Source organism: Saccopteryx leptura, chromosome 6, assembly GCF_036850995.1.
Source record: "Saccopteryx leptura isolate mSacLep1 chromosome 6, mSacLep1_pri_phased_curated, whole genome shotgun sequence".
Taxonomy (NCBI): domain Eukaryota; kingdom Metazoa; phylum Chordata; class Mammalia; order Chiroptera; family Emballonuridae; genus Saccopteryx; species Saccopteryx leptura.
This window is the reverse complement of record NC_089508.1, coordinates 53,092,157-53,105,399: the sequence shown is the minus strand read 5'-3', so window position 1 is coordinate 53,105,399 and position 13,243 is coordinate 53,092,157. Positions and strand designations below refer to the sequence as shown.

Below are 13,243 nucleotides of genomic sequence, written 5' to 3'. Positions count from 1 at the left end.
CAGGTCATTTGGCCTTTCTGGGCCTGGGCTTCCTCTCCTGAGAAGGGAAGGTATTAATAGACCAGCGATATTCAAACCTTTTAAAGCTGGGAGGCTGTTTGTACGTAAAATCTTACCTAGAACCTCAACAGAGAAAGTACAGATCGATTTAACATAGAAGGAAATCCTATGGTCTCGATCAATTATTTCTAAATGCAGACCTGCAGACGTGGTTGACTGCCTCAGAGTCATCTGGGAGCTTATTAAAAACAGAGATCCCTGGCCCCAGAAGGTCTCCAGAGGAGCCTATATTTAACCCCGGGCCCCCTGACTCTGGTGTGTAGCCAGGTTTGGGTGCTGCTGGACCAGATGATCCCCAGGTCCTTTCCTGCACTAAAAACGTCTGGCAAATCGGTGCCTATGTCAACGGGCCCTGCAGGCGTCCCTCCCCGGTGACCTAGGCATTCACAGCCTCCAGAAATATCCTGCTCCTGCTCAGCAGCCCTGTCTTCTTTGCAAAGCTCCAGGCCCCAGGGTGATATATACTGAGCTCCCCCCACCAAAAGGAAAGTTAGTGACTTGCTGCTTCTCAGCAGCTTGGGTCTGTGAACAGGGAGAAGGGGCACTGACAGGTGGAGCATGTTGGCAAAAGGGGGCTAGTGGATTGTCTGTGGCACCCAGATAATACAATAGACACTTGAGTTTTTACGACACTTCAAACGTGCACTGCCTCATCTGAGCCTTCTGCCAGCCACGGCAAAGAGGGGCCGAGCTAACTCCTTTTATACTAGTTTTGCAGATGGGAAAGCAGAGACCAGAGTCACTGAGGGTTTATTTATTTATTTATTTATTTATTTTATTTTTTGGGGTTAGCATTGAGTATGAGAACTGAATTCAGGCCTGTGAAGTTATCAATCCCTCCCTCTTTCTCACAATGGTGGTTTCCAGACATGAGACCTGGATTGGTTGAGGCTGCATCAGAATCACCTGGAGCACTTGTTAAAATACAGATTCTGGGGCCCACGAAATCAGAATGTGTATGTGTGAACATAGGGGATGGAGGCTGGGAATTCGAAGTTTTATAAATGTAGGTGATCCACACCCTGCTGTCTCCCTCCCTTCTCCCATCCTTACACCATGCCCTTCTTGCTACTTCTGGCTCAGAGCCCATGATGGCTCAAGACAGAGCCAATCTATGAGAATTCAACAACTTTGCAGATGTGGGACCACAGGCTCAGAGAGGTTAAGTAACTTGCCTCGGGCCACACAGCACTTAGATAGTAGACCTGGGATTCAAAGCTGTGCCCATGGCACATTGGCAGTGCCTAATGATGCCCATGACCATAAGTAGGAGGAAGTACAGAGATGCTAGACCTCTTACAGTGCCCCACCCAGATCCGGCAGCCCCACCTACCGTCCATCCTGGGGGGCAGGCACACTCGCCAGTGATGTGGTGGCAGATGCCCCCGTTCTGGCAAGGGCAGCGCAGCTCACAGTGAGCCCCGTGGCTCCCAGGTGGGCACAGGTCCTCGCAGCTGCGTGGGGAAGGAGAGGTGTTAGATGCAGCAGCACTCAAATCAGGTGGCAGGGCCCCAGGGCTGCCAGTCCCAATGCCCCAGGGATCCCTAGGAATTAGTGAGTTCATAGTCAATGTGAACTGTACTAGGTACAAGGTGCCCTGAGATGCAGTTCTGCTTCCTGCCAGGAGGGGGAAGCAGGGCTCAGATAAGAAGAACTGGAGTGGGTGCTTGGGCCAGGACCTGTGGAATGACTTAAGTGCTTTAGTGTAAAGAAGAGTGCTCTTCTGGGGAGGGAGAACTGAGGAAGGCTTCCTTAAGAGGGAGACGTTTTATTTGAGTCTTGAAGTTGAAGTTAGTTTCACCAGGAGAATGAGAGGAAGGGCATGCCGGGCAGAAGGAACAGCATGGGCAAAGACTTGAGAAGTGGCCATGGATCCTGCCTTGAAGAATCTGCCTAGATTCACAGAGAGGAGAATCTTGGGCACACACCCTTCCCTCCACCCCCGCCCCAGCTCTGAGAGGCTCTCAGTTACAGCGACAGGCTCATGTGTAGGAATGGGAATGGGTCTTGGCTTTGAGTCTTAGTCTAATGGCTCTGGCTTCTAGTTTGAGCTAGCCCTGCAGCTGGCCAGAATGGGAGCAGAGAATACCCTCCATCAAGATGCGTCTGTGGCTAGAGTCCTTGGGTGCCCTCCCAGGATCTAGGGCTGCTGGGGGTTCTCCTAAGCTGAGAGAGAGAGAGAGAGAGAGAGAGAGAGAGAGAGAGAAAGAGAGAGAGTGTGTGTGTGTGTGAGGGGGACTTCAATCTTGTCTCTGAGGGAATCTCAACAAGTCTTAGAGGTCCCTTCTCTACACAGACTATTCAGGGAGCGGCAGTGAGGGGCTGTTGGGGTTTGAGGGGAGAGAAACAGGCAGGGTAAACTCCCAAATCTATGCATGATATCTGGCCAGGGCCCTCACCCCCTCTATTTTAAATGGCCTAGAAGGGCCAGGACTCAGGTGAGCAGAGGCATTTGGGTTATGATCAGAAGAGAATTAAAAGCTAAGGTCTGGGCCCTGACCAGGAAGCAACTCCCGGGGGGTTTAATGAGCTCCTCTGGCCACTGGACGCCCACCCATGCAGTCTCAGGTTGCACCAGTCACCCCGGGGCATGGGCAAGTTCTGGGCATTTAGCCTCTGCAGGACTTAGGTTCCTTACAGCCAGGACTGTCCTGACCTTCCATCTGTTACCACTGCCCTGCCCATCTGCAAGGAGCGGGTGGGACCCACCCATGGGTCCCACCCTGCTGACAAGAGGTCCTCTGGACCTGCCCTCCATTCTGCTCTCCATCGCTACTTTACTCACTAAACACCGGTGTAGCCGGGCAGGCAGAGGCACTCGCCGGTACGGGGGTCACAGCTGGCGCCGTGGCGGCACTGGCAGGGCAGCTGGCAGCCCTTGCCGTGGGTGCCGGGCGCGCAGAGCTCCTCGCAGCGCCAGCCGCGGAAGCCGGCGGCGCACACGCAGGCGCCGGTGATGGGGTTGCACAGGGCACCGTTCTGGCACTGGCATCGGTTGCTGCAATGGGGGCCCCAGTGGTCGCTGTCGCAGCCTGCAAAAGAGGAGCGGATCAGGGCTGAGGGACCCTGGGGACTCTCCCTGGGATGGGGACGGGGAACCTAAGCCCAAGCGGCCTTCCATCCCTATATCGACCTTCCCCAACAGGGGGCAGCAGGGGGTGTCTGGATGGAAGCTTTGGCGCCTCCTAACCTCCGCCAGTTCTCCCCCAAGCCACTGGAAAATCAATCATACAAACTAAGAAGCTTGTTTCTTCAACACATTTCACAGCCCAGACCATCCTACTCCAGACAATACCCGCTGAAGCCCCCTCTCTTAGACTGAAATTCTAGCGCTGCCAGCTGTTTGCCCCCTCTGCCTCTGCCTTCTCTGTTCCCGCAGCCAGGCCCTTTTCCTTAGGACCTGCCACTCCTCTTGCCCATGACCCTGCCCTTCTGGGCACCTCCCTAGCCAGGCCAGCTCCCAGCTCTCTCCTTCCTGCCCCCTTTCCCTCTCTTTCGGTGACTCATTCATTTTCTCACCTCTTGCACCCCACTCTCCATGAGCAGTCTTCTAACTCCCTGCCCCTCCCACCGCTCCATCCTCCTGTCATCCTCTGCGCCTCTCTCCTGCTTCTTTTCCCTTCAGTAATGCGACACCCCTGGTTGCTTAATCTTCATTTCGATTTCATTACTTTCTGGGCAGCCAACTTGAGAAGGAGCAGTAGAAAGAAATGTTTCCCTGGGAGGTGACCAACAGCCTTCAAGATCTTTACATGTAATTAAATGTTTCAAAGAGTGATGTCTGAGCCAGCTTTACAGAAATTCACTGTCGCTGTGGACAGGGGCTGAATGGCAGGGCCCAGGTCGGTTCCCCAGCCTGCTGCCACCCCCACTCTCCTGGTGCATGCAGGACACTCATAGCAAGATGTCCTCAAACTCCTGCCTCATTCACTCAAATCCTGGAGTAGGGGTGAATGTGGAGTTCAGCACGGACAGGCACAAACCGTGTTGTAGGAGATGTTCAATAGAGAGAAAGATGGCTCCCAGCTGAGGGGACCAGGCAAGACCTAGAAGAGAAGGCCTCTGAAGTGAGCTGTAAAAGATGTCTCACTTATCTGCCTATCATGGTGACCATCTGTCCCAGCCTCAGCACGAAAAGTGCTGTATTCTGAGAAACCCCTCAGTCCTGGGCAAACTGGGATGGCTAGGCACTCTACTGCCTGAAGACAATGAGATAATTCATTGGCCTTTGTGTTCCAGTGAGTCTAGGGTGTAGACACTCAGAGTAGAAAGAGGGCAGGTGAGTGGGATTGGGCAGGTATAATCGGGGCAGGCTCAGTATGAGCAAAGAGACAGTGGCACTCAAGTATTGGGCATGTACAAGCAAGAGCACAAGGCTCTAGTGAAGCCAGCGAGGGTTCTTTGGGGACTTCCAACCCCCCTGCATGTACCTCCTACTTGCTGACTAGGGTCAAATGGTCAATGTCATGGACCTGTCCTCCTTTCGGAGAGGCAACCACTCTAGGCCCGGAATCCTAATCACCCTATTTTGCTTTGTCCCTTCTTTATCTGTGTCCCAAATATTCACGCATACAAATCGAGCTGCTGAATTATGAGTGAGCCTCACCCTGCATTTTCTACCCAGTACTACCATGATAAAGGCACAAATCAAGTCCAAGAGTCAAAGGGACTTTGAGAAAGAACAAAACTGGAGGCATCATACTTCCTGACTTCAAACTATATTATGGAGCTATAGTAACCAAATAGTATGGTATTGGCATAAAAACAGACACATAGGTCAGTAGAAGAGAACAGAGAGCCCAGAAGTAAACCTGTGCATATTTGGTCAGCTAATTTATAACAAAGGAGCCAAGAATGTGCAGTGGGAAAAGAACAGTCTCTTCAATAAGTGGTGCTGGGAAAACTGCCACATGCAAATGAATGAAACGGGGCCACTATCTCACATCATACACAATACCCAACTCAAAATGGATTCAAGATTTGAACATAATACTTAAAACCATAACATTCCTAGAAGAAAACATGGGTGGTAGGTAAGCTCCTTTGATGTCAGTCTTGGCAATGACTTTTGGTTCTGATTCTGAAAGCAAAGACAACAAAAGCAACAATGAATAAATGGAACTCCATCACACTAAAAAGCTTCTGCACAGCAAAAGAAACCATCAACACAAAGAAAAGACAGTCTACCAAATGGGAGAAAATCGTTTATCTGACAAGGGTTAATATCCAAAATACATTAAAAAGAACTCATTCAATTCAATAGAAAATCAGCAGACAATCTGATTAAAAATGAACAGAGGATCTGAATAGACATTTTCATAAAGAAGACATACAGATGGACAACAGGTAAGTGACAAGGTACTTAACATCATTAATCATCAGGGGAATGCAAATCAAAAACCACAATGAGCTATCATCTCACACATATCAGAATGGCTAGTACCAAACAAACAAGAAATAACGTGCTGGCGGAGATGTGGGGAAAAGGGAACCCTTGTGCACTGTTGGTAGGAATGTAAACTGGTACAGACACGATGGAAAACAGTATGGAATTTCCTTAAAACTTAAAAATAGAACTGTCATATGATCTAGCAGTTCCACTTTTGAGTATTTATCTGGAAGAAATGAAAGTACTAATTGGAAAAGGTCTTGGCACCCCCCACACTCACTGCAGCATTGTTTGCAATTGCCAAGATATGGAAGCAATGCAAGTGTTCATCGATAGATGATAAAGAAAATGTGCTATATATATGTATGATGTGACTGTACTAAAAAAAGCCAATTCTAAACCTGTGATTTAGGTTTGTTGTTTCTCCATTTTACAGATGGGGAAATAGAGTCAGAGAGGTGAAGGGACTGCCCAAGGTTATAGTCAAGGGTAGGCCCGGAGCTTCTGGCTCCAGCTCTCTTCACTGCAGATGAATGGGACACTTTCCGAATGATGACTCTGAAGAGAGAAACTTAGAGGTGCCACTGGGGACAAGGTGGCAGCTGCAAAGCACGAGGACAGGGACACTATGGAAACTAGGCATGTCTTCTCTGCTCATCACTGTGAACAACCCTAGGACCCAGAACAAGGGATTCCCCTCATTGTTAGGGCCTTGTTATTGCCCTTGGAACGTGACTCTGGATTAGACTGTTGGAGTCCAAATTCAGTTTGTCCTTGCTGCATCCCAGGGCACACAGTTATGCTTTTCTTATCAGAGGTGACTTCCGTTCTCGCTGGCACAGCCAAAACCCAGTGGGAAGCAAATTATGCCTCTGATAAGGAGCTGGAACACTGTTGTCAAGTCCGTGCATTTGGGTGCTTTCACCCTTCCACTTGACCTTTCAATGAACATTTCCCACTCTTGCTAGTGCCAGAAAGTGTCCTGACCTCTTGGAGTGTACAGTCCAGGGCAGTGGTCGGCAAACCGCGGCTCGCGAGCCACATGCGGCTCTTTGGCCCTTTGGGTGTGGCTCTTCCACAAAATACCACGTTTTTAGCAAAGGCCAGCTTAGGAGCACCCTAATTAAGTTAATAAAAATGTACCTACCTATATAGTTTAAGTTTAAAAAAAAATTTGGCTCTCAAAAGAAATTTCAATCATTGTACTGTTGATATTTGGCTCTGCTGACTAATGAGTTTGGCGACCACTGGTCTAGGGGGACAGCGCTGCTGGAACACTTCAGACATATGGTAAATGGGCTCTAAGAGGGTCTTTCAGGGCAGTAGAGAAAGACACAGGAGCGTCCGAGTCCAGACGGGAGAGGGGTGGTTTAGGGAAGATGTGCTCACAGAAGTGGCCTGACGGAGGGAGGAGGGGTGCGTGTGGAGAACGGATCTTGGCAGGGGAGATAACAGATGTAAAAGCTAGAAGGTGGGATAAAGCATGACGTGTGAGAGAAAATGAGAAAAGGTGTGTATGTCTGGAGTGTAAGCTTTAAGGGAGAGTAGGGTACAAGGTAAGGCCCATTCCTGGACAGGGTACCAGGTCAAGGACTCTGTGAGCCATGGTGCGGGCTTCATTCAAGGGCTAGGAAGCTCTGGAGTGTTCTAAGCAGAGGACTGAGACAATCAGGTGTGGCTATAGAAAGAACTCTGATGAGAATAGATTTGTGGGCAGGAGTGAGGGAGTAGGAGCAGAGTCAGGGGGACCGGCTGTTATAATAGGAAACAGACGGTGGTGGCCCCGACTAAGATAGTAGCATTTGGGATGGACCGAAGGGGACAAGATTCCAGCTGCATTTATGAGGCAGAAGCAGCAAGGACTTGGTGACTGACAGGGTGCTGAGGGAAGAAACAGGAGAGAGGGGGGATGTCACCCCAGCTCTGGATTAGACTGCTGGGTAGATATTGGTATCACAGACTTTTGTAAGAAATACAAAAGGGCCTGACCAGGTGGTGGCGCAGTGGATAGAGCATCGGACTGGGATGCGGAGGACCCAGGTTCGAGACCCCGAGGTCGCCAGCTTGAGCGCAGGCTCATCTGGTTTGAGCAAAGCTCACCAGCTTGGACCCAAGGTCGCTGGCTCAAGCAAGGGGTTTCTTGGTCTGCCGAAGGCCCATGGTCAAGGCACATATGAGAAAGCAATCAATGAACAACTAAGGTCTCGCAACAAAAAACTGATTATTGATGCTTCTCATCTCTCTCCGTTCCTGTCTGTCTGTCCCTATCTATCCCTCTCTCTGACTCTCTCTCTGTCCCTGTAAAAAAAAGAAAGAAAAAAGAAAGAAAGAAAGAAAGAAAGAAAGAAAGAAAGAAAGAAAGAAAGAAAGAAAGAAAGAAAGAAAGAAAGAAATACAAAAGGAAGAGAAAATATTGGGGGAGAGAGAATGAGGTTAATTTTGGTCTCTAAGGTGGCATTCAAAAGCCCTTCACTTACCACACTAATAAGTGTGCTTTCATTTTTCTACTCTTCCATTCCACAAACATTTAGCAAGTACCTGCTAGTGCCCTTTGGAGCATGCAGTCTAGTGGGGACAGAGCCCTGGAGCGGCATCCACGGTTCACTGTGCAAGTGCAGTCGTAGGGCAGGCAGGGCATTAGAGCAGCTCCTGGAAACCCATTCTAATAGGCCTGACAATATGGGTTCTCAGACCACGGACTGGTGTGTGTGTGTAGATGCAGATGTATATGTTTGCGTCCTCGTGTGTGTGTGTGTGTGTGTGTGTGTCTGTGTGTATGTATATGTAGCAAGAGTGCTATGTCACAGGAGGAAACCAAGGAAACAAACAGAAAACATCTGTGGACTAAAAAGCAAAGCAACTTGCAGCCACGAATACAGGGGCCAAGAGTCCCTCCTATCTAGTTTAAAATATTCTGATTAAGGAAGCAGGGCAGTGTGTTATCCATCCCCCTTCTCCCCCAGAGTGATTAAATGAAAAAAGAAAAAGAAGTTAGAGTTCACAGGGATAAGCTTCAGTTATCTAGAAAATCCACTTAAAAACACCTCATCCCCCAGCAGTGACAGAAATGAGGCAGAGCTGCCGTGAGTCAATTACGGACCCTGTTGAAGGTGCATAAAAACTATCATCATTAAAATTACAACAGAATTTTGCATTCTTTCACAGATAATCACAAACTCTTCTCAATTTGGCCTTGGAATGTCACTTTCTCACATACTTCTTTTTTTTTCCCTTGTCACAGATGCTCCTTCCTAATTATACTTGGCTTCGGCTGATTTTTCAAGTGGATGTATCTCCTCTGGGCAGCTAGTGAGGGCTTAAGGGGCACCCAGGAGTGTGTGGCCTGGCTTGTTCTGTTCCTGAAAGCTGGCCGACTCAGCCCCCTTCCCAGCCGTGAGTCTCCCGCTGATCTCTTCAGAATTCAGGGTTCAGGCCTGGAGTGCCCTGGGCTCCCCACGACAGGGAGTGGCTTCACCACTCCCCTCTCCACAGACATGCTTTTACATGTGTAAGTACAGTTTATCAAGCAGTTAAAACGTGCCAGGCCTTGAGGTAAAGGCGTAAAATAAATCTCCTCATTTAATTCTCACAACAATCCATTTGCAGGAGGGGCTATTATTATCCTCATTTTGTAGATGAGGAAACAGAAGCCCAGTCAGGGTAAATAGCTTAGCCGAGGTTCAAAGCTAGGCAGTGACTGGGTGTCTGGGCTCCTCACTCCTGCTTCCTACTGGCTGTGGTCTGGTCCTGATGGAAGAGGGGCTCCGATGGTGTCCGCCAGCCGGGTTGAAACGGCCACCTTGGATAATTCACAGAGTTGAGAAAGCGGAAAGACTCATTTTTCAGGTTTGGGTTTATGTGTGAACTGTGGTCACAGGTCACAGGTTTTCCATGACTGCCCCAATTTCACATAATTTTATTTTCTTCAATTAAAATTATTTATATTTAGAACACTTCCTATGTGATAAAACATATATCACATACATTTTGTCATTTTAATCATTTTTAAGTGTACGATTAATTCAGTGGCATTTATTACATTCACAGTGATGTACAAGTATCCCCACTATTTCCAACACTTTCCCGTCACCTTAAACAGGAACTCTGCAACCAGTCAACAGTGGTGTCCATTCCCTCCTCCCTTCCAGTAACCTCTGATCTACTTTCTGTCTCTGTGACTTTGCCTGTCCTGGATGTTTCTGGAAGTGGAATCATACAATATTAATCTTTTGTGCCTGGCTTCTTTCACTCAAGGTTCATCATGTTGTAGCATGGATTAGTACTTTATACCTTTTCGTGGCCAAATAGTATTCTTTAAAACTTTTTATTTATTTATTTATTTTATTCATTCATTCATTCATTCATTCATTCATTCAGTTTAAAGAAGAGAGAGACAGAGAGACAGAGAGAGAAGAGGGGAAAGGAGCAGGAAGCATCAACTCCCATATGTGCCTCGACCAGGCAAGCCCAGGGTTTTGAACTGGCGACCTCAGTGTTTCAGGTCGACGCTTTATCCACTGCGCCACCACAGGTTAGGCACCAAATAGTATTCTATTGTATAATTATACCACATTGTGCTTATCTGTTCATCTCTTAATGCAGTGGTCCCCAACCCCCGGGCCGCGGACTGGTACCAGTCCGTGGGCCATTTGGTACCAGTCCACAGAGAAAGAATAAATAACTTACATTATTTTTGTTTTATTTATATTTAAGTCTGAACCATGTTTTATTTTTTAAAAATGACCAGATTCCCTCTGTTACATCCGTCTAAGACTCACTCTTGACGCTTATCTCGGTCACGTGATACATTTATCTGTCCCACCCTAAAGGCCGGTCCGTGAAAATATTTTCTGACATTAAACCAGTCTGTGGCCCAAAAAAGGTTGGAGACCACTGTTTTAATGGACACAAACAACGTGGGTTGTTTCTACCTTTTTTGGCCATTGCAAATAATACTGCTATGAACACTGGTGTACAAGTTCTCTTTGAGTTTCTGAAGATCATTTGTTAAAGGCATGACTGTGTGTTAATGCCTTTATTGACTTTCCTGATTAGGAACAATGACTTGGCTGATCATTGTTTTTTTTGTCACCACACCTAGTTTAGCAGATTCTGGTGCCTTGTGTCAAATCTCCTCCATTAGCCTTAGAGTCTCTGTGGGTTGTTGTGGGGAAGCTGGAGTGGGGTGTGTGTGTGTGTGTGTGTGTGTGTGTGTGTGTGTGTGTGTGTGTGTGACAGAGACAGAGACAGATGGGGACAGACAGGCAGGAAGGGAGAGAGATGAGAAGCATCAAATCTTCATTGTGGCTCCTTAGTCTCCTTACTTGTTCACTGATTGCCTCCTCATATGTGCCTTGACTGGCGGAGCTACAGCATAGTGAGTGACCCCTCGCTCAAGCCAGCGACCTTGAGATTAAGCCAGCGACCATGGGATCATGTCTATAATCCCACGCTCAAGCCAGTGAGCCTGCGCTCAAGCTGGTCAGCCCCCGCTCAAGCCGGAAGAGCCTACTCTCAAGCCAGCGACCTCAGGGTTTCAAACCTGGGTCCTCCACATCCTAGTCTGATGCTCTCTCCACTGTGCCACCTATCTGGTCAGGCTGGAGGGGGTTCCTGTTTGTAGTTGCTCCTGCCCTCTAATGCTCACACAGTCTCATCCAGCATCCCGTCCAGAGCTGGGCAGAGGAAGAGCCAGCAGCACTGCGGACAAGGGTATTCCTTCTCCAGGGACCAAAGAGCCCCCTCCCAGCAAATCCTCATCCCAGCTGCTGATGAGGATATGCTTCCTCAGATGGTGGTTCTCAGCTCAACTGCTCATTAACACCCTGCAGGCTACAGAAAACACTCATGCTTGGTCTTTCCCCCTGCACCTTCTGATTTAGTTATTCTGGGGCAGTGGGGCCCTGATTACAGGGTCTTTAAAAATCTCAGCAGGTGAGAACTACTGTCCTTCTGGTAATGTGCACTCTCACTGGTCCTCTCAGGGGGATAGCAGAAGATGCTGGGTCTGGAGCAGGGATGGGAGAGATGGATGGCTCCCCCACTCCACAGGAGGAGGAGGAGGAGGAGGCGGAGGCGGAAGAGAAGGAAGGAGGAAGAAGGGGGAAGAAAGAGGAGGGGGAGGAGGGAGAGAGGAGGAGGAGGAAGAGTGTAAGGAGGGGGAGGAGAGAGAGGAGGAGGGGAAAGAGGAGGGGGAGGAAGAATGACCTTTGAGGAGAAGGTTGGGGGTTAGGAAAGAACCTGGAACCCACTGACCCCGAGCTGCCCAGCCTGCACTAGAGCCTGGCCAAGCCCCCCATGGCCACTCTGTAGCAATGGAAAGGCTTGACACAATCCAAGCACCTCCCAGCAATGATGGCCCATGGCCCGCGAGTCTGCTCCCGATGGTTCCCATGCCCCCATCCACCCCAAGAAGAAGTAAGGAAGCTGACAGGTCATGGGATTGCTCCTGAGTTTACAAAGCAGCAAGCATGGAGGCAGAGATGGAACAGCGGCTGCCAGAAATCATTCCAGCTGATAAATAAAGTGCCTTTCCAGTGAGTGAGATAATTTGTCAACTGACTGGCCCCAATAAAAGCACAAGCGAGTTCTCAGAGGTTGAGCCCCTCCACTCTTCCCAGATCCAAGTTTCAATTTCGGGGGAGAATCGAAAGATGGATCACAGCCAATGCTGCGCAATTTTGGGCAGCCCCCTCTCCTCTCTGGGCCTCTATTTTCACATCTGTAAAATGGGGGATGGGTTTTTAGGTTGTCACAAATAAACAGGGATAGTCCCGCACAATGGAGAACTCTGATTCCCAGTTCCAGTGGTGTCGTCATTAAGAAATAATGGTAGTCAAATGCTGGGGTCTCTCCCCATTCTGATTGTGATTCTATGCTCAGTTGATAGACATTCCCACTTGAGAAACAGGTCAGAGGGAACGGGGTAGGAGGTGAATTTGTCCTTGTGTGGAAAAGAAACATTTGAGGTGGTTCCCCAGGCTGTGAGTTGAGCCATTGCTCAGCTCCCATCTTTCCACCATTTAGATTGTTGGAATTAAATATTAATAGACCAACGTGCTGTAGATTAAAACCCAAATCTCCTGACACAGTCCCTAAGCCTAGAAGATGCTGACAGCACAGGATTATAACGATGTATCATTAGCTCTTAGTGATCTATTTATTACACTAGTTACTTCCTCTGTGTTATTTAACCCCACTATCTATATCTTGAATTCTGAGGGGAGGTGAAATTCACAGGGGCAGCCTAAAATTTGGGCTGCACCTCCCATGCCCACTGTCTCCTGGGGGGGCAGAGGCGGAGGATTACAACCACATGGAGAAAGAACCCCCTCAGCCCTGTGAGCTGCGTTCTCACCTGGGTTATTTCATCTAATTCTCCTACTTACTCTGTGCCATTTATTCATCCCTTGCCTTGTTCCCAAGAGGATTTAAGGCAAACCCATCTGAGGTGGATGATCATCCCATTTTTCAACTAAGAAAACCTAGGTTCAGAGACATTAAATTGCTAACTAGATTTCTCAACCTTGGCACCATTGCCATTTGGGGTGAGATAATTCTTTCTTGTGGGGTCTGCCCTGTGCATGGCAGAATTTTTAGCAGCATCCTTGGCTTCCACCTACTAGATGCCAGTAGTACCTTCCTCCACAACTGTTATAACCAAAAATGTTTCCAGTTATTGACAAATGTCCCCAGGGGGAAAAATTGCCCTTGACTGCAAAAGGCAGAGTTGAATCAGAGACTGGCTGTCTTACTTCTAGGTGTTAGAGGTCATTTCATGTACTCACCCACCCC

At 48.5% G+C, this 13,243-nt stretch overlaps 1 protein-coding gene across 4 annotated transcripts in view; it reads right to left on the bottom strand.

Moving 5' to 3' along the window:
• Positions 1-13,243, bottom strand: part of MEGF11 (multiple EGF like domains 11) — a 406,952-nt gene that overhangs the window by 78,397 nt on the left and 315,312 nt on the right. For all 4 annotated transcript variants that reach the window (XM_066342091.1, XM_066342088.1, XM_066342090.1 and 1 more), the window contains exons 6-7: positions 2,846-3,092; positions 1,394-1,514 (exon numbers count right to left, since the gene is read on the bottom strand). In XM_066342091.1, coding sequence (XP_066198188.1) covers positions 1,394-1,514; positions 2,846-3,092 — 368 coding nt within the window. The remainder of the gene's footprint in view (positions 1-1,393; positions 1,515-2,845; positions 3,093-13,243) is intronic.